Genomic DNA, 19,849 nt, shown 5'->3' on the forward strand with positions numbered 1-19,849 from the left:
GGCTTGTTGGCAAAAACCCTTCAAGGATTCACTAGCCGAATGAGGTCTTAAATGCAATTGACCTAAGGAAGTAACTCAATTTCAAGGTCATTAACTCAACAACAATTGGTGAAAGTTTAAATAGAGAGATCAAGCAACTTAATCCAAAATGCATGGCATAATCATTAGAGTTGACTGTCATTTTTAGATAAATTTTTTATTTCTTTGTTTCAAATGGGGACATTCATGATCATTTCTTTCTTCTCTTTATTTTTATTTTTATTTTTATTTTCTTGAGTCAGTTATTCAAAAAAAATCATTTTCATTTTTCTCTGGTCTTTGAGTTAAGTCCATGCCAAAACGAGTAAGAAAAGATTTCAAAACTAGCTACCAGCTTCTTCAATTAGACAAAACAAGACAAAAGGTCAGCACATAAGCTGAAATAAGGCATGTATAAAGTTTTGTCAACAAACAAATCAGGGAACTCACAAAGATATCATGGTTCAAAGATTTTATCTGAGGTGCATGGCATAGCAGAGACACTGAATTTGTTTCATAGTAACTATTAATAATATGATTTTGGGTCAATGACGCATCAAAACAGGAACAAGTGCCTACAATCTGAAACAAAAGGAAGGGAGGGGACACTGGAGAAGGTGCCTGGAAAGACAAGTGTTGCAAGCCACCTCTAAGTTTTTAACTAGCAAATTTTCTTTGTTGAAACAGGGGAAAAATTTGCTTCGATTAATTAATCTACCTTTGGAAAAACACATTTGTGAATTTACTTTACGTTCAGGACCATCCTGGAAAATGAGAATTTACTTTACATTCAGGACCATCTAGGAAAATGGAAATTTACTTTGTGTTCAAGACCCTCCTGGAAAATGAAAATTTACTTTGTGTTCAGGACCCTCCTGAAAAATCGAAATTTACTTTGCGTTCAGGACCCTCCCGAAAAAATAGAAATTTATTTTGTGTTCAGGACCCTCTTGAAAAATAGAAATTTACTTTATGTTCAGCACCCTCCTGGAGAACCTCCTAGAAAATGGAAATTTACTTTATATTCAAGACCCTCCTAGAAAATGAAAATTTACATTATGTTCAGGAATCTCCTAGAAAATGGAAATTTATTTTATGTTCAGGACTCTCCTAGAAAATGGGACATTACTTTATGTTTAGGACCCTCCTGAAAAATGAGACATTACTTTATGTTCAGGACTCTCTTGGAAAATGGGAATTTACTTTATGTTCATGACCTTCCTGAAAAATGGAAATTTACTTTATGTTCAAGACCCTTCTGGAAAATAGAAATTTACTTTATGTTCAGGACCTTCCTGAAAAATAGAAATTTACTTTATGTTCAGGACCCTCCTAGAAAATAAAAATTTACTTTATGTTCAGGACCCTCCTGGAAAATGAGAATTTACTTTCAGTTTAGGACCCTCATGGAAAATGGGAATTTACTTTCTGTTCAGGACCCTCATGGAAAATGGGAACTTACTTTATGTTCAGGACCCTCCTGGAAAATGGAAACTTACTTTATTTTCAGGACCCTCCTGTAAAATGGGAGTTTACTTTATGTTCATGACGCTCCTGAAAAATGGGAGTTTACTTTATGTTAAGGACCCTCCTGAAAAATAGGACATTACTTTCAGAAAAATGAAATCTTTATTTGTCATAATCATTGTTTGGGATTATTATCGTTCTAGTTTTGATTTTGATGTCAGGAGCCCACCTGAAAAACAGGGTGATGAAATTGAAAGTCACGAGCCCGCCTGAAGAACAGAATAATGAAATTAAAAGTCGGGAGCTCGCATGAAGAACATACTGATTAACATTGAAAGTCAAAAACCCGCCTGAAGAACAGGGTGATGAAAATTGAAAGTCAAGAGCCCACCTGAAGAACAGGGTGAAGGAATTGAAGGTCAAGTAACAAGGGTGAGAGATGGAAAGTCAAGCAACAAGTTGAGGAAATTATATATCAGGAGCCCGCCTGAAGAATAGGGTGATGAACTTCTAGTCAAGAGTCCAAAAGAAGCTGCATAGATTGGATTTTTATAATTTTATTTATGTTTTATCTTGTAATTTTCATTTTTTTAAAGTAATGACAGTGCTGCGGGCTGGAACCTCGACAAAGCCTCACTCGACTCTCCAATTTGGTATAGTCCCTCTTCTTCCAACTCTTTGAGATACCTGAGACTTGATTCCTACATAATTGGGGATAAGTATGATGTCCAAAATCAAGAATTGGCTTCCCTCTTTTCTTCTGTTTAATTATTTTGAATATGGTCGGGAAAATTTTTTGTCTCGTTGTCTACTTCTTTATCTGAAAATACTTAGTGTTTACATTTAAAGAGGGCATGCTGTAGACACCTAATTTTGTCTCTCTCGAAGTCCAATTTATCTATTTTTACCCTCGTCTTACCGTGTGTCATGCCCCGTGTGATAATCTTTTCACAAAATAACAAAAAATAACCAAATTCTCAAAAAATTAACAACTCACTCTAACAAATAACAACCTACCCCCACCCCACTCCCTACCTCATCCCTACCTCAACCCCCTACCCCCACAGTTTATTCCTATCTTGTTAACAAATTGAAACCCCCGCAGTTTATTCCTATCTTGTTAACAAATTGATAAAAGGACAAAAACAAAGGGCCCCATTTAGAATCTTCCATTTTTTTCAATTCATAGAGAGAACAATCCACATTTTTTCATTTTTTTAATCCACAGCTTCACACATATACACAACAGATCACGCTATAAAGGGGGAGAGCACTCCATTTTCACGGATACAGAAAACAATACCTAATTACACACACCATATCGTGAAATTGGAGAGATTGACAGAAGCACCAATGTACCATCACTCCAAATACACGAATCCACACACAGATGCACACTCACATTCACTCACACTCATCGGAATATGCGCACACACACGGATGAGGTAGACAAAGCTTGAATCGAGGGAGTGGGAGAAATCGATTAAGAGAGAAGATTGAGAAATAAAGAAGATCGAGAGAGATAGAACTCGAGAGGGTCAAAACAGTGAGAAAAAGAGCAAAAAATGGACTAAAAACTGGCCATTTTTTATTGAATTAGTGAATCGGCAAAAAATTCGGCCACTGTTGAGATTTACCTGCGGAGCTTTCACCTGAGTCAGTTTTTTGCATATCGATTTGGTCGACCAGTCTAAAATCCCAAAAATCTCTCCGTTGTACTTAATTTTTGGGTATATCCAGTCAGAAACACTGAGATTCACCAAAATCCGATCTGCGGCGATGATTCTCGCCGCATTCTGAGCTCGACGGAGCTCCATCCATACGTGTTTTTGGTTTTCATGCGGATTCGAGTTTCGAGTGTTCATTACTCTTGGGTAGATTTCCTGTTCGTGCCATATTTTTGGTTTTCGCGTTGAAGTTCGTTGATTGAGGTTCTACTCGGAATATTCGAACGTGGACTCTATCAAGCTTAATCGGAGTAATATATCGATTTTTAAAGCAGCATTGAGGTCCAATTCTATCTTCTCTATCTTAATTTTTACATAAATATGAATGATTTTTTGTTTGACATGTTTGAATATTTATTTTGTGTTGGTTGATGTTGGGATTTGAATGTGGAAACTTGAATCGGTAGTCAAAGCATTGATTAATTATTTTGAGAATGAATGCAGGAAGGAATTGGTCTTGATAAAGTAATTTTGGATAAATTTTGATTCATCGATGATGTTGATAGTGATAGGATCATGATAGGCCGAGCTGGGTAGGCAAAATTAGGACTTGTGATTTTTGAATGATGAAAATGTTCGCTGAATGGTTTTGATTAATGCTTTTTGGATCAAATGAATCATTTGGCCAGGGAATGTCCCGAGTTATTTGTGTATATTCGCTGGGGATATTCTGAAATATTTTGTACCTGGAAAACATTCGTGATGAAGTCCCGAGGCGTCGGGTGGAGCTTAGTCTAGGACTAGTTTAGAATAGGATTTATATCTTTTACTTTTTTCTATTTTGATTTGTATAATTGGACTGGACAATATTACTTTGGTTTTGAATTTTGTTTGATGTGTTTTGTTTGTTCCTTTTATGTGTTTTTGTGGGTTTATATATTCATTGTGTCTTATTCGCCGATACACTTTATCAAGCGATTGTGGTCAAACCACGGGATCAAGGGGTGCCTAACACCTTCCACTCGGTCAACAGAATTTCTTAACCAGAATCTCTGTTTATAAACCAGTTTTAAAGAGTCACATCGTTTTGAAAAGAATTTTTCAAAAGTGACTTGGTACACCAGATTTATTCCAAGTGGCGACTCTGAATAATGTAAATAATCCTTTTTCGAAACAAATTTTCATCTTTTGTCACTTTAATAATAAAAACCCTTTTCGAACTTAAAATCAATATCTTTTTGGTAAAAAAGGGGTGTGACACCAGGAATCATAAATTAGTTTCGTATTACAATATTTAACAAGCAACAAATAGTTTTAGTTTTGATGATTCAAATTTAATTGATTGTTGGAGGTTCTAGCTCTGTGTACAAAGGCACACTACCAAGTGGAACTAAGGTGGCCATAAAGGTTTTGGATTTGGAAAATGATCAAGTATGTAAGAGGTTTGATACCAAATGCAAAGTGAGAAGAAATGTTAGACACAAAAATCTTATCCCTGTGGTTGCTACTTGTTCAAGTGACTATATAAGAGCCTTTATTTTCCAATATATGCCCTAGGGGAGTCTTCAGAATTGGTTGCACAAAGAAGAGTCCGACTTGAACCTTCAAAGAGTCGCCATAATGGTTGATGTGGCTGTGGCAATTAAATATCTACATCATGGTCATGCCACTCCAACAATTCTTTGTGAACTAAAGCCAGCAAATGTTCTTTTGGATGAAGATATGGTGGCTCATATTAGTGATTTTGGAATCTCTAAAATTTTAGCCATAAGCAAGTCCAGGGCACATACCAAAACCATGGGCATTTTTGGTTACATTGCATCAGGTGTAAAAAATATACACTCCTTGGTTTTCTCTTGCCATAATTAAACTTCTCCAAATTCTAGAAGTAAAAAGCAAGTCTTTATTTTTACAGAATTATTGTTATATTTCAGTTAACTTATTTCCATTTCATTCTTTTCTAAGAATATGGCTCAGAAGGAAAAGTGTCCACTAGTGGTGATGATTGTAGTTACGGCATCAAGATGGAGGTTTTGGCCGAAAGAAGGCCAATAGATGAAGATATATGCAACAAAATTCTAGACTTGAGGAAATCTTTCCAGGGAACATGATGTACGTAGTGGATGTCTATCTTTTTTTTGAGGAAGAACAGATCACTTCTAAAAGTGAAATCTGCATAGCCTCCATGATGGAATTGATCTTTAGACTGCACAAAGGAAACGGCAGAATCAATAATAATCATGAAAGATGTACTCAAGAGGCTTAACAAAATCAAGAACACATTTCTGGAAATGTAGAAGTTACGCATCTCTTCCGATTGTGTTTTTTATGAGCTCCAAGTTAATGTTGCTTTTTGTTTACCTGATTTCTTTAGTAAGTTGTGGAGCCTTGTACTGTTTTTACTTCAGAGTGTTGCCTTTCCCTCATTTTGTGATTTCAGATCTGAGTTGTTTTGAACCTGCTTCACTTTCTTTATTTGTAACTATGTTTTGGATGCTTGAATAAACCAGTGTTACTTTCTGTCTGGGGGCTATGATTTATCACACTTGGATGCCAAGAAATTGGAAGCAGTTTAAAGGCATACATGGACAGACAAAGATTGCTGAACAACAGATGCAATTTGAAATACGGGAGAGATTTGTACACCTTAGACACTCGCAGAAAGCTAGGAAGTGACGTTTCGTTTTGCTCGAGCCTTTAGAGTTTCGAATATCCTTCCTGGAAAGGTAGTAAGACACTCCAAGGCATTCTTTAGGTGTATATTTTTGTTTGTCTATGGCAATATTTCACAGTCTAGTACCAAAAAAAACAAACAAAGAATTATTTTTTTGTCCTATTTTACCCTTAAAATTTAGTAATTATTCTCCAAATCATTTCCAAGACCAAAGACTATCCATCAATTAATATGGATATTGTGGTAAAATACTTACATGCAAAGTCCGTGGACAAGTGAAAGTGAACCAGGGAATAGTACATAATTACTGTTATATACCCCATTTGGCCAGTCTATCAACTGTGGACAATCTATTCTGTTCCATGTTACTTTGGGATGTTGAGGAATAAATGATAAGTACAGCTTTTTGATACTGATTGCACATTCAGAGGAGAATCAGTTCCGGTGTACAATAGGATTAGCAGAGGTGAACCACTTCCCTTACAAGCCAACAAGCATGCTTTAGGAGATTCCATGGTTGCTAAATCCCTTGGCTTTATATAAAAGTTGTGAATCCATTTTACCCATAGAGTATCTGTCTTGTGAGCTAGAGCTCAGAGGAGCTTACATATTGCTGATCAAAAATAAATTTTATCACCAAGATAGTAAATTCAAATAAGCCGTTGACGAAATATGTCAAAAAAATAAAGTGTGTGAAGGATCAAATATACCTGTGAACTTTGCGAGCAGGATTAGACATACCACTATATGAATTTTATATTAATAAAAAATAAAATTAAAAAGTTAAAATCAATTTTCCACTTCAATAGGCCGAAAAGGTTATTTGGATCATTTGTGTAATGATAGAGGTATGTATGAGCCTTTTTATGGATTACTGTTATATTTCAATTGAGTAACTTTTTCAGATTTCATTCTTTTCTAAGAATATGGCTCGGAGAGAATAGTGTCAACTAGTAGTGATGTTTATAGTTACAGCATCATGTTGATGGAGGTTTTGGCCAAAAGATGAAGAGATATGCAACGAAAATCTCGACTTGAGGAAATGGATAACACGAGCATTTCCAGGGACTATGGTGGACTTAATGAATTGCAACTTTTTTCTCCAAGGAAGAACAAATCACCTCCAAAAGGAAATCTGCATAGCCTCCATGGTGAGATTGGCGTTAGACTGCACAATGGAAATGCCAGAATCAAGAATAACCATGAAAGATGCAGTCAACAGGCTTAACAAAATCATGAACACCTTTCTGGAAATATAGAAGCCAGAGTCTCTTCCCGTATAATAATATGTTAATATGTTGTTGAATTTAATTTGGGAAACTTCTGCAAAGCATTTTGCAAATAGTTTTGTGGAAATAATCCAAGTGGAGTAAAGTGGAAAGATTCTTTATTTGCTTTTTTGTGGAAAAAATTTAAGTGGAACTAACTGTAATCAATTTTCTTTTTACAAAAAAAAAACATCTTAAAATGCATGTTGGCAGAATTTTCTCAATCAATTTCCTTACCCTCACCTTAGGCAATTCAGCGTTTTTGAATCAGAAATTATTCAATACTGTGATTTTGTTGACTTTTCGTGTTCACATCGAGGTAGACTTGAACATTGTCTAGCACGCTTATGTCTGATCTAACCCACTCATATTTCATCAGACCCGCTCATTGCCAATAATATTAATGTCCTTGTTTTCTGAACCTCCTTCCTGGAAATTCTTCCTTTGCAATACACATGCACAAACAAGTTTCTAGAGGAAAGAGACAATAATTATTAACAATGAACAAACTATAGATTATAAATACAGTAAAAAGAGATTACACAAAATACACTTAACATTTCATTATGTTATCAAATAATTTTCATTTTATGAACCATTTCGTAAGAAAGAAATTCATGTTTTGTACATTCAATGAGATAGTATTTATGAAGATACATTTACCGTTGATATTTATTTATTCATTTTGTTCTGTTTTTTATTTTCAACTATAGTTTGTGGTATATTAATCACCAAAATTTTAACGAGATTAGTTTTTGTTACAGTTTGAAAAATTATGTATATTAAGATGTGAAAGTAAAAAATTGCACATATCAAGAAGAAATATTCCTAGTTAAAAAGAGATTCGGTTTCTCTCAATTATACTCTCTCTTCATATCTTCAAGCACACAATTAAATGAGTTACAATTGTGTAATATAATTTTTAGAGGTCAAGGCTAAATTAATTTAACTTGTATCTTTACTTTTATTAAAATATTAAATTTTTAAAAGCACTTTTTAATTTGTGTATGAAAAGAAAAACTAATAATGTCAAATGTCCACTTATTGATAGTGACTGTCAATAAACTTTAAAATCTCTTTTATTCCCATCCTGACATATTTTGCAATATGTGGATCATTCAATCTGCTAGTCGATCTTGATACACTATGAGGACTGCGACTTTGCACTCGAGTAATTTCCATGAATTAAAAAAAGTTTCCTTATACACGAGATTCAGGGAAGGGTCAGACCACATGAGTTTATTGTATGCAGCTTTACCCTGTATTTCAGTTGGAGCCTATTTCAACAACTTGAGCCCATGACCTGCTGAATAGATGATTCTGGTTAATCCAAACCGCTCTTCAATAAAAGATGAGTCCAACAAGTTGTGGGACTAAAAATTCAAAAACACCAGGCAGCCTACATTATTTCTCTGTCTTTATACAACAAGTTGTGGAATTAAATAAATAGGTTGTGGTCCTACCAACAAGTCATACAGATAAATCTGACTACCCTTTTCTATTTCTTTTATTTTTTCTTTCTTTGGGAAAACTTGGGTCTCTATATATATATGTAGTAACTTTGGCACTCTATCAAACAAATCAAGCTTCCAACAGCATGGAGCAGCACATTTTCTTATTGATACTTCTCTTTCTAATTCAATATTACTCCTTTTCGACATCAGCTGCTTTGTCAAATGAAACGGATCGAGAAGCTCTAATAGCATTCCAAAATCTTATAACAAGTCCTAGTCATTTTTTGGCCGATAATTGGTCCGCGAATACTTCTTTTTGCTCTTGGTTTGGTGTCACTTGCGGTCCAAAGAGGCAAAGGGTTGTCTCCTTGACACTTCCGGATTTGCAACTTCAAGGCAAAATTTCGGTGTCTTTGGCCAATTTGTCCTTTCTCAGAGAGCTCAATCTCCGGAACAACAGCTTCCATGGTGACATCCCTTATGGACTAGGTCACTTGCCTCGTCTGCAAGTGATTGACATTCAAAACAATCAGCTCAACGGAAGTATTCCAGCAAGTCTGTTTCAACACCGGAGAGTTCAAGAAATTTCACTGGCTTTCAATGAACTCAGTGGTGAAATGTGGGAAGGGCCATGGTATGTACCGGAACTTAGAGTCTTAAATCTCAGGAACAATAGCCTCAACGGTACAATACCTCCTTCGGTTGGAAATGCCACAAAATTGTTGAACTTCAGTTTGTCTGAGAATAAAATTGGCGGCAACCTTCCAAAGGAGATCGGTAATCTGAGTCAACTTGCATTTTTGTCCTTGGTCAATAATCAATTAACTGGTTCCATTCCCGCAAAATTGTTCAATATATCGACTCTACTTGTCATGCATCTGCGATACAATAGTCTTTCCGGTCCTCTCTTGATTGATGAAGCGAATATTGTGTCAAATCTAGAGTCATTAAGTATAGCTAACAACCAAATTTCTGGTCACATTCCTTCTAACATATGCCAACTCACAGAGCTCAAAGTTTTGTCCATATCTTTCAACAAAATAACCGGAGACATACCAAGAAATATTGGTTGTTTATCCAAACTAGAGCAGTTTTATATTGGCGAAAATCCAATAACAGGGACTATTCCCACTTCTTTGGGCAATATTTCCACTTTGCAAAATCTTTATAGTGCAGGAAATCGTTTGGAAGGGCCAATTCCTCCAGAATTGGGGAAGCTATCAAATTTGAGGCAATTAACCTTTGTGAAAGATTATAATCTAAATGGTCAAATTCCAGAGGCAATTTTCAATATATCTTCTTTGGAAATAATCAATTTCATGTCCAACAATCTTTCGGGAAGAATTCCAGTTCCTCATCTTCCAAACCTTAAACAACTTATCTTGGGAGAAAATCAGATCAAAGGGGAAATTCCATTGTTCATAACAAATGCATCCAAGCTAGAGGTACTGTCACTAGATAATAATCTTCTCACAGGAACTATTCCTAGTAATTTGGGAAATCTACATGAGCTGCAATCACTTTTACTAAACGATAATCAACTTACTGATGAACCAAGAGAGCATGAGTTGGGATTCTTCAAATCTTTGTCAGACTGTAGGAAGTTGCGTTATCTACAAGTGGGTTCCAATCCGTTGAATGGCATTCTGCCAAATTCTATTGGGAATCTTTCATCTACTATTGAATTCTTTCATATAGGAGATGCAAACATCAGTGGCTCCATTCCCACTGGTACAGGCAACATGAGTGGTCTTAGTAGCCTAGTCTTTCAACGCAACAACTTGATGGGAAATATTCCTCCTGAGATTGGTAAGCTAAAAAAACTCCAAGGGCTGTATCTACATTACAATAAATTGCAGGGACATATTACGGAGGAGGTATGCCATTTATCTAATTTGGTTACATTTAGTCTGCACGGTAATAAGCTGTCTGGATTAATTCCAGCATGTTTAGGAAATCTTAGGATGCTACAAAAGCTTTATTTGGGTTCTAATCAATTTTCATCAAAATTGCCCATTATCCTTTGGAAAATGAGTGGACTCCTCCACCTAAGTGTATCACAAAATTCTATAGAAGGAGAAGTACCACAGGAAATTGGAGAACTGAAGTCCATTGTAAAACTAGATCTTTCTGGTAACCACTTTTCAGGGATGATACCAACCAGATTGGGGGAACTCCAAAGCCTGCAGTCTCTTGACCTATCGAACAATTCATTTTTTGGCAAAATTCCACTATCCTTTGCCAGCTTGATAAGCTTGCAATTCTTGGATTTGTCTTTAAATGCCTTGTCAGGTACTATTCCTAAGTCCTTGGAAAAGCTCTCATACCTTAACAACATTAATGTTTCATTTAATGGTTTAGAAGGTGAAATACCCAGTGGTGGTGTGTTTGCAAATTCCACTCAGCAATCATTTCTTGGCAACAAAGGTCTATGTGGAATACACAAATTAGAGGTTCCTGCTTGCCCTATCACTAATCCTGGGAAACAATCAAAGTCTAAGGAGGTTGTGCTAAAAATTGTTATTCCAATGGTTACTTCTTTCTTCTTGATATTCTTGTTGGTTTCAATTTGGATAATGAAACGAAAGAAGAAAGGAAAGGCTAAAGATGTCGAAAAGGTTTGGGAGATCAAGAGTTATCAATTGATTTCTTATCATGAGATTCAACGAGCAACAAATTATTTTGATGGATCAAGTTTAATTGGTGTGGGAAGCTCTAGCTCTGTGTACAAAGGCACATTATCTGGTGGAACTGTTGTGGCCATAAAGGTTTTGAATTTAGAAAATGAAGAAGTATGCAAGAGGTTTGATACCGAATGCGAGGTGATGAGAAGTGTTAGACATAGAAATCTTGTTCCAGTGATTACTAGTTGTTCTAGTGACTACATAAGAGCCTTTGTTCTACAATATATGACCAATGGAAGTCTTGAGAATTGGTTGTACAAAGAAGAGTCCCACTTGAACCTCCTTCAAAGAGTCTCCATAATGCTTGATGTGGCTGTGGCAATTGAATATCTACATCATGGTCATAATACTCAGATAGTTCATTGCGACCTCAAGCCAGCAAATGTTCTTTTGGATGAAGATTTGGTGGCGCATGTTGGTGATTTTGGAATCACTAAGATTTTAGCTGTAAGCAAGTCTATGGCACACACCGAGACATTGGGCACTCTTGGTTACATTGCACCAGGTATAAAAAGTCCACTCCCTTTGATTTTATTTTATTTTTAAATTTCAATTGATTAACTTTTTTTCAATTATTTCCTTTCTAAGAATATGGCTCGGAGGGAATAGTGTCCACCAGTGGTGATGTTTACAGCTATGGAATCATGCTAATGGAGGTCTTGGCGAGAAGAAGACCAACTGATGAAGAGATATTCAATGAAAATCTTGGCTTTAGGCAGTGGGTAACACAAGCATTTCCAGGGAATATGATGGATGTTGTGGATGCCAATCTTTTTCCTGTGGAAGAACAAATCACTTCAAAAAGTGAAATCTGCATAATTTCCATGATAGCATTGGCTTTGAACTGCACCCAGGAAATGGCAGAATCAAGAATAACCATGAAAGATGTGGTCAAGAGGCTTAGCAAAATTAAGAACACATTTTTGGAATCGTAGAACTTAGCATCACTTCCGGTTGTGTTCTTTCTAAGCTGCAAATTAATATGATGTTTTTTTTTATTAAACTCTCTGCACTTCAGCGTGTTGTGTTTCCCTCATTTATAATTTCTGGTTTGATTGGTTTTACTTCTTTAAGAAATATTATGAACGCGTTTAGTTACAGCCATCTACTTTTCGCCTCTCTAGCTCCTTCATATTTTTATTCATTACCTTCTTCATTTGTATTCAACAATTTGATAAACTTTATGTGAACCCAATGTGATAGTGAAAGAAAAGAAAAGAATATTAATTGTTGTGTTCTTTGGATATTGAAAGAGGAAATGAACTAATTAAGGAAGGAACATTATACTGAGAAATTTCATTCCCTGTACTAATTTTAGTTGCTCCCTACAACTTGAGAAATTTTGAAAATGAAAGATTGAATAATTGGCTGCACCCCACTGCCATTTAGGATATTTTTGTAGATCTTTTATTTTATAAAACTTGAAATTATTTTTATCAAATCCCTACATTAATATCCTTACCTAAGATTATACCCCTATATCTTAAAATTTCGACTATAAAGGATCCGAGCTCCAGATCTACAAACGAATCAGATACCTGAACCTAAGTCCAAGCAATACAGATTAAAGAAGTTAAAAGACAGTAAAGTAAACCAAAAATAATATGAAGGACTTGTTAAGTCCTTAGTTTTGATTACTAACAAACTCTTGTTCGGACCAAAATAATTAGGTGTCATGCAGAAGCTAGCAAAACAAACCTCGAAAGACGCTAATTAAAAGACATGTGAGAAATACATCAAAAGAGACACTATAATTTAACATGATTCGGTCAATCGACCTAAATCCACAAAAGAAGATGAGCAATCCACTATAGAAAAAAAAAGAGTACATAATGTCAAGAGAGACAACCTCACACAAGTGATACCACAACATTTGTGCCTCACAAATTCCCCCCCGCCAAACGAAACTCTCAAACCCCTAGGACTACATTGTGCATGCTATTAAACTAGAAGAAAGGAACCTTAATTTATAGAGTCTACGATCTTTTTCTACACAAAAAAAGATTAGCCAAATATGGGAAATATGTTTCTTCTTTTACTAAAGGGAAACCCAATTATGGTACCAAAAGGAAAACTCAATTATGGTAAGAAAGTCAGGACAAATACTCAACAATTCTCCCCCTTGGACTGAATTTTTGACAAAATAAATTTTCTCCACCTTCTTTGCGTAATTTTTAACAAGTTCAATCTCTATCTTCAAAATCTCCTCTGTTAAATCTTTGTCTCTACACAGAGTAACACTCAAATAAAATTTCTCAAATCAAAATCTTCATTATGGTCAAATCGATTGCGACTATAACTGAATCCGCCAAGTTGAACGCCCATTTTAACCTCACTCTAATACCACTTGTTTGGACCGAAATTATTAGGTGTCATGCGAAAGCTAGCAAAGCAAACATCGAAAGACGCTAATAAGAAAACATGAGAGAAATACATCAAAACAGACATTATAATGTAACGTGATTCAGTCAATCGACTTACATCCACAAAAGGAGATGAGCAATCCACTATAAAAAAGAGAGTACATAATGTCAAGAGAGACAACCTCACACAAGTTATACCACAACACTTGCGCCTCACAAATTATCCTCCCAAACGAAACTATCAAACACCTAGAACTACATTGTGGATGCTACTAAACTAGAAGAAAAGAACATTTTATTTATAGAGTCTACAACATTTGTCTACACGAAAAAGGATTAGCCAAATATGAAGAATATGTTTTTTCTTTTACAAAGGGAAAACCAATTATGGTACCTAAAGAAAAGCTCAATTATGGTAATAAAGTCAGGAAAAACACTCAACAATTCTCTCCTTGGCCTGAATTTCTAACAAAGTAAATTTTCTCCACCTTCTTCGCATAGTCTTCAACAAGTTCAATCTCTATCTCCAAAATCTCATCTATTAAATCTTTGTCTCTACACAGAGTAACACTATGATAAAATTTCTCAAATCAAAAACTTCATTATTGTCAAATCGATTGTGATTAAAACTGAATACTCCAAGATGAATGCCCATTTTAGCCTCGCTCTGATACTACTTGTTAGGACTGAAATAATTAGGTGTCATGCGGATCTAGCAAAAGCAAATCTCAAAAGACGCTAATAAAAAGACATGTGTGAAATACATCAAAAGAGACACTATAATTTAACGTGATTCATTCAATTGACCTACATCCATAAAAAAAGATGCGCAATCCACTATAGAAAAGAGAGTACATAATGTTAAGAGAGACAACCTCACACAAGTGATACCGCACTATTTGTGCCTCACAAATTCTCTCTCCCAAATGAAACTCTCAAAACCCTAGGACTACATTATGGATGCTACCAAACTTGAATAAAGAAGCCTCTATTTATAGATTCTACAACCTTTTTCCTACACGAAAAAGGATTAGACAAATATGGAGAACATGTTTTTTCTTTTACTAAAGGGAAACCTAATTATGGTACCTAAAGGAAAACTCAATTATGGTAAGAAATTCAGGACAAACAATTTACAATGGTATCAGAGTTTTAATCTTAAAGGACTTATAAGTGCGTACATCAATTTGATTCAGTGGATACCATGAACGGAGAAGCATATTTTTCTTCAATGGCACCACCAACTTTTGAAGGAGAACGTTATATAATATGGGTAGTTGGGAGGTTAGAAAGCAGACATATCTAGAAGCTTTGGATCTCTGAGAATATGTAAAGATGAATACGAGATAGCTCCTTTGCTAGAAAATCCCATGGTGGCGTAGATTAAAACTTATAAGGAGAGGAAAACTAGGAAATCAAATGCAAAGGTATGCTTGTTTACTGTAGTTTCATCTAATATCTTCACTCGTATCATGTATCTGAAATAAGCGAAAGAGGTATGGGATTATCTTAAGACTGAGTATGAAGGAAATGAAAATATTCAAGAAACGCAAGTGTTAAATCTAGAACGTGAGTTTGAGTTGCAAAGGATGAAAGAAAGTAAAACCATAAAGGAGGACTCTGGCAGATTTCTTAATTTAGCAAATCATATGAGATTGTTGGGTTCCACTTTTAATAATTCAAGGATCATTGAGAAAACCATAGTAATGGTACCTAAAAAATTTGAGGCTACCATAACAACTTTAGAAACTACTAAACTTTTCCAAAATAACACTTGCAGAGCTCTTAAGTGCTTTTTAAGTGCAAGAGCAACAATGTGTTATGAGACAAGAAGAAGTTGTTGAAGGTGCCTACCATCCAAGTATCACGACGATGGACATTATAAGAAAAAAAAAAAAAAAAAGTACCAACCAACTGATATAGAAGGTGCAACACATAGCAACAAAAATAAAACAAGTAGTTTCAAAGGAAACTACCCTCCTTGTAAGCATTACGGCAAGCTCGGACACACACCTTTTAAGTGTTGGAAGAAGCTTGATACTAAGTTCACTAAGTGCAATCAACTTGGGCATGAAGCGATCATCTGCAAAAATGAAACTCAACAGCAACTCTTTGTCGCATCATGTTTTACAAGCAGTGTCTCAAGCGAGTCTTGGTTGATTGATTAAGGATGCACAAATCATGACTTGTGATAAAGATCTTTTAAAATATTTGAGGCCTACTAAAGTATCAAAAGTTAAAATCATCCATGGTGTTCATATTCCAACAAAATAAATGGGAACCATTACAATTGAAACACAATCGGGCACTAAAATAATTTCTGATGTTCTTTATGTACCCAATTTAGACCAAAACTTGTTAAGTGTTGGTAGTTATTAAAAAAAGGCTTCAAATTGTATTTTGAAGATAAATACTACTTGATCAAGGAAGCATCTAGAAAATACCTATTTAAAGTCATAATGAGAGGCAGAAGTTTCTCATTAAATCCATTGGAAAAAGAGTAGATGGTGTATCAACAAAAGAAAATAGTACTGAGTTATGGCATAGGAGACTCGGACACTATCATTATCAAGGGCTCATCAAAATGCCAAAACTGAATATGGTGGAGACCTTACCCAATCTGTATGTTAACGTTATAAAATATCATACATGTCAATTTGGTAAACGACAAAGAAAGCCTTTTCCAAAATCAACTTGAAAAGCTTCACAAAAGCTGCAACTAATTCACAACGATGTCGCTGAACCTCAAAGAAATCCATCACTACAAGGTAGCATCTATTACTTTCTTTTCATTAATGATTTTACAAGAATGTTCTAGATTATTTGCTTGAAATTCAAGTTAGAAGTTGTTGGTGTATTCTGGAAATTCAAAAAACTAGTAGAAAATTAAAATGGGTGTATGATTCAAGATTTGAGGTATGATAATGGGAAGGAATATAGCTTAACATAATTTGATTCATTCTGTGAGGAGGCCGGCATTATACATCAACTTACAACTCCATACACACCAGAACAAAATAATACCAGTGAAAGAAAAAATAGATGGATAATAGAGATGGCCAGATGTATGTTACATGAGATGGAGCTGCCTAAAACATTCTTGATAGAGGTAGTAAATACTACAGTCTTTGTGTAAAATCAACTTCCAATGAAGGCCTTGGAAGCTAAAACACCATTTGAAGCTTGGTATAGGTTTAAACGATCATAAAGTTTTCTTAAAGTGTTTGGTTGTGTGTGTTTTGTTCATGTTCCTCGGGTTAAAAGTGACAAATTTGACTAGAAGGAGATTCCTGACATCTTTATAGGCTACAGTAATGTTTCCAAAGCATATAAGGTCTATCAACCTCAAATGGATAAAATTGTCATAAACAGAGATATTCAATTTATTTAGGACTAACACTGGAATTGGGAGAAGCCCAAAAACTATCCAACCAATCAATCTCAATTAGATACAAAATATCTAGTAGATGATCCTCTTGTTTGGGGCACAAGGTTGATCTCTGATATCTATTAGAGGTGCAATACAATAATTTATGAGCCCTCAAGCTATGAAAAAATAGGGTGATGGAAAATGGGCGGCAGAAATAAAAGAAGAGATGGTGATGATAAAGGAAAATGAGACGTGGGAGGTTGTTGAGAAACCTCTTGACAGAAAGATCATTGGTGTCAAATGGGTCTTTAGAACAAAGTTGAAAGCAGATGGTTCCATCAATAAAAACAAAGTAGGGCTTGTAGTGAAGGTTTATGCTCATATCCTTATAGTCGACTACTTAGATACTTTCGCACTAGTTGCTCGCCTTAACATAATCAGATTGCTACTAGCCATTGCAACAGAAAAAATTGGAAACTTTATCAACTAGATGTTAAGTCAACCTTTCTCAATGGTCTTCTCTAGGAGGATATTCAACCAAATGGTTTTGTAGTCAATGGTCAAGAAAACAAGGTTTATTTGCTAAAAAAAGTTCTCTATGGTTTAAGGCAATCACGGATAGCTTGGTATAGCTGGATAGATGATCATCTGTTAGGCTTGGGTTTCAAAAAAAACTTATCAGAATCCACTTTTTATGTTAAACACAAAGACAATGATATTCTTATTGTGTCTCTTATGTTGATGATCTTCTGTTCACATGAAATAATTTAAAGTTTGTTGATGAGTTTAAAGAAGAAATAATGCAAGTTCTTGAAATGACAGATCTTGGTCTTATGTCCTATTTTCTTGGGATGGAGATCAAGCAAAGCAAAAGTGAAGAGTTCATTTGCCAAAAGAAATACGCAAAGGAAATTCTGAAGAAATTTCAAATGAAGGATTGCAAGCCGACGAGCACACCAATGAATCAAAATGAGAAATATTATAAAGATGATGGAGCCGATAAAGTTGATGAAGGGTATTATAGAAGCTTGATTGGATGCTTAATGTATCGCAATGCGACAAGGCCATATATTCTATTTGTTGTAAGTCTCTATCTTATTTTATGCATTGTGCAAGTGAGATGTATTTATGACCAGAAAAAAATACTAAGATGTATCAAAGGAACGGTTGACTATGGTGTAAATTTTGAGAAGTCTCAAAGTTTCAGGTTGCTTAGTTTCTCGGATAGTGATTAGAGTGGATCCACTGATAATATGAGAAGTACTTCTGGACATTGTTTTAGTCTAAGTTCAGAAATCTTTTCATGGTCATCTAATAAGTAGGAATTTGTTGCACAATCCACTGCAGAGGCTGAATTCATAGCAGCAACGACAATAGTACACCAAGACCTATGTATTAGAAAGCTCGTGTATGATTTACATATGGAACAAAATAACCGTACTGAGATTCTAGTCGACAACTAGGTAGCTATTGGAATCTCAAACAATCTGGTGTTTCATAGAAAAACCAAACATTTTAACAACAAGTTCTATTTCTTGAGAGAAGTGCAACAAAAGGGAGAACTGACTCTAATCTACTGCAAGTCTGAAAACCAGCTAGCAGACCTGTTCATTAAACCACTTCCAGTCAGCAAGTTTGAGCTTCTAAGGCAAAGAATTGGTGTTTTCATTTCATAAAGCAATGAGGAGTGTTTAAAGTTGCTTTATAAATGCAAACTGATTTTTTTCTCTATTTTTTTATGTACAAATCCTAGTCAAATTGGAATTCCTATTTTGGTAGGAAACTGTTAGTTAGTTATTTTATTTTTGGTAGAAATAGGTTGTTTTTTATGATAAGTTTAGCCTAATTTTAGTTTTAATAGAAACTATTTAAGGTAAAAATCAATGATCAATAACAGCGACTTTTTGCTAGAAAAAGAATTAACCTCTCTGCATATTCTCTTTTTTTAACTCCATTTTTGTTTCAGAGGCTAGCTTTTGAATTTAATTTCAACATTATTTCCCTTTAACGATTTCAAGACCAACAAAAACCATCCTTGGTACCTAGTTCCTATGAAGCCAACATAGCACTTTTGATGATAGAGATTGAAACTACTTATGGACCAAGTTCATCGAGTCTATGCCTTTTGTATCAAGTCAGCATTACAGTTGGAAATAGTACCGAGTGACAGAAAGTTGGTGAAAAAGGTGGCAAAGCTTCAACACCTTTTTTCTCCAACCAATCAAAAGAGTCCTAAGTTTTCTTGTCCCATATATATTTAACATGTTACAACAACAAAACCTAATATCTCATAAGCGTAGAACACTTAATATCTCTTGAAGAAAATCTTTTTATGAAGCCTCATTTGCAATAGGGACTTGCTCAGTCATTTCCTTTGTCTCATGAGCTTGTTGTATATGAGTCTTTGTTTAGTGATTTGTAAACGGTCAACCTACTGCTCTAGTCGATTGATTGCAGCTTTCTCATTGTTTGTTCTAATCTCTTATGTTGAGTCATCTAAGGTTAGTTGACTGTTGAGTCTTGAGTTAACCAGTGATCGATTCAGCTAGAGTTAGTTGTTTTAGTTTTTAGCAATATAGTTATTGTTGTGGAGTGTTGTAATAGATTTCTTGCAAGTTGTAGAGGATTAAGAGGTTAATCCCTTGAACTACAGAGTCAATATTCAATTAGTTTGAAGATAGTGAAGTGGTTTGAAATCCTATAAGGTATGCCGCGGTTTTACACCCTTGAGCAAGGAGATTTCCACGTAAATATTATGTGTGCATTATCTCCTTATGATGTACTTTCAGTTTACTCTTGTTCACTAGTGGATACGCTGGGTAAAGACCAAGTCCATCAATTGATTAGTAACTCATATACGCTTTCAGTTAGTATTCGAACAGTT

The 19,849-nt window shown here is 35.1% G+C and overlaps 3 protein-coding genes across 6 annotated transcripts in view; all 3 read left to right on the forward strand.

The window, feature by feature from the left end:
- The first annotated feature begins 2,579 nt into the window (after positions 1–2,579).
- On the forward strand, positions 2,580–5,609 carry LOC107870431 (probable LRR receptor-like serine/threonine-protein kinase RPK1). Of its 4 annotated transcripts, none has more exons than XR_007055463.1 (3): positions 2,616–3,494; positions 4,504–4,977; positions 5,118–5,609. XR_007055463.1 is itself a non-coding variant. In XM_047412618.1 (2 exons), exons 1-2 carry the CDS (start codon positions 4,773–4,775, stop codon positions 5,261–5,263), a joined length of 351 nt encoding a protein of 116 aa, XP_047268574.1. In that variant the 5' UTR covers positions 4,275–4,772; the 3' UTR covers positions 5,264–5,609. The 4 variants fall into 4 exon arrangements, 1 of the variants encoding a protein (XP_047268574.1); XR_007055464.1 differs by having other exon boundaries at positions 2,617–3,494; positions 4,511–4,977; XR_001674147.2 differs by lacking the exon at positions 4,504–4,977 and having other exon boundaries at positions 2,580–3,494.
- A 3,022-nt stretch (positions 5,610–8,631) lies between these two features.
- Positions 8,632–12,336, forward strand: LOC107871654 (receptor kinase-like protein Xa21). The gene is made up of 2 exons (XM_016718571.2): positions 8,632–11,737; positions 11,821–12,336. Exons 1-2 carry the CDS (start codon positions 8,692–8,694, stop codon positions 12,165–12,167), a joined length of 3,393 nt encoding a protein of 1,130 aa, XP_016574057.2. The 5' UTR covers positions 8,632–8,691; the 3' UTR covers positions 12,168–12,336.
- A 4,855-nt stretch (positions 12,337–17,191) lies between these two features.
- LOC124898444 overlaps positions 17,192–19,849 on the forward strand; it is a 33,044-nt gene continuing 30,386 nt past the window's right edge. Inside the window, exons 1-2 of the mRNA XM_047412092.1 lie at positions 17,192–17,335; positions 17,739–18,047. Of these exons, the coding sequence (XP_047268048.1) occupies positions 17,192–17,335; positions 17,739–18,047 (453 nt within the window). The remainder of the gene's footprint in view (positions 17,336–17,738; positions 18,048–19,849) is intronic.

Source organism: Capsicum annuum, chromosome 5 (assembly GCF_002878395.1).
Source record: "Capsicum annuum cultivar UCD-10X-F1 chromosome 5, UCD10Xv1.1, whole genome shotgun sequence".
Classification (NCBI taxonomy): Eukaryota; Viridiplantae; Streptophyta; class Magnoliopsida; order Solanales; family Solanaceae; genus Capsicum; species Capsicum annuum.

What these genes read in the sequence shown, in the direction of transcription:
- LOC107870431 (XM_047412618.1), top strand. Translation starts at nt 4,773, where the DNA reads ATGGTTGATGTGGCTGTGGCAATTAAATATCTACATCATGGTCATGCC. An exon ending in TTTTGGTTACATTGCATCAG is followed by an intron (nt 4,978 to 5,117) that starts GTGTAAAAAATA and finishes TTCTTTTCTAAG; the next exon opens with AATATGGCTCAGAAGGAAAA.
- LOC107871654 (XM_016718571.2), top strand. Translation starts at nt 8,692, where the DNA reads ATGGAGCAGCACATTTTCTTATTGATACTTCTCTTTCTAATTCAATAT. An exon ending in TCTTGGTTACATTGCACCAG is followed by an intron (nt 11,738 to 11,820) that starts GTATAAAAAGTC and finishes TTCCTTTCTAAG; the next exon opens with AATATGGCTCGGAGGGAATA.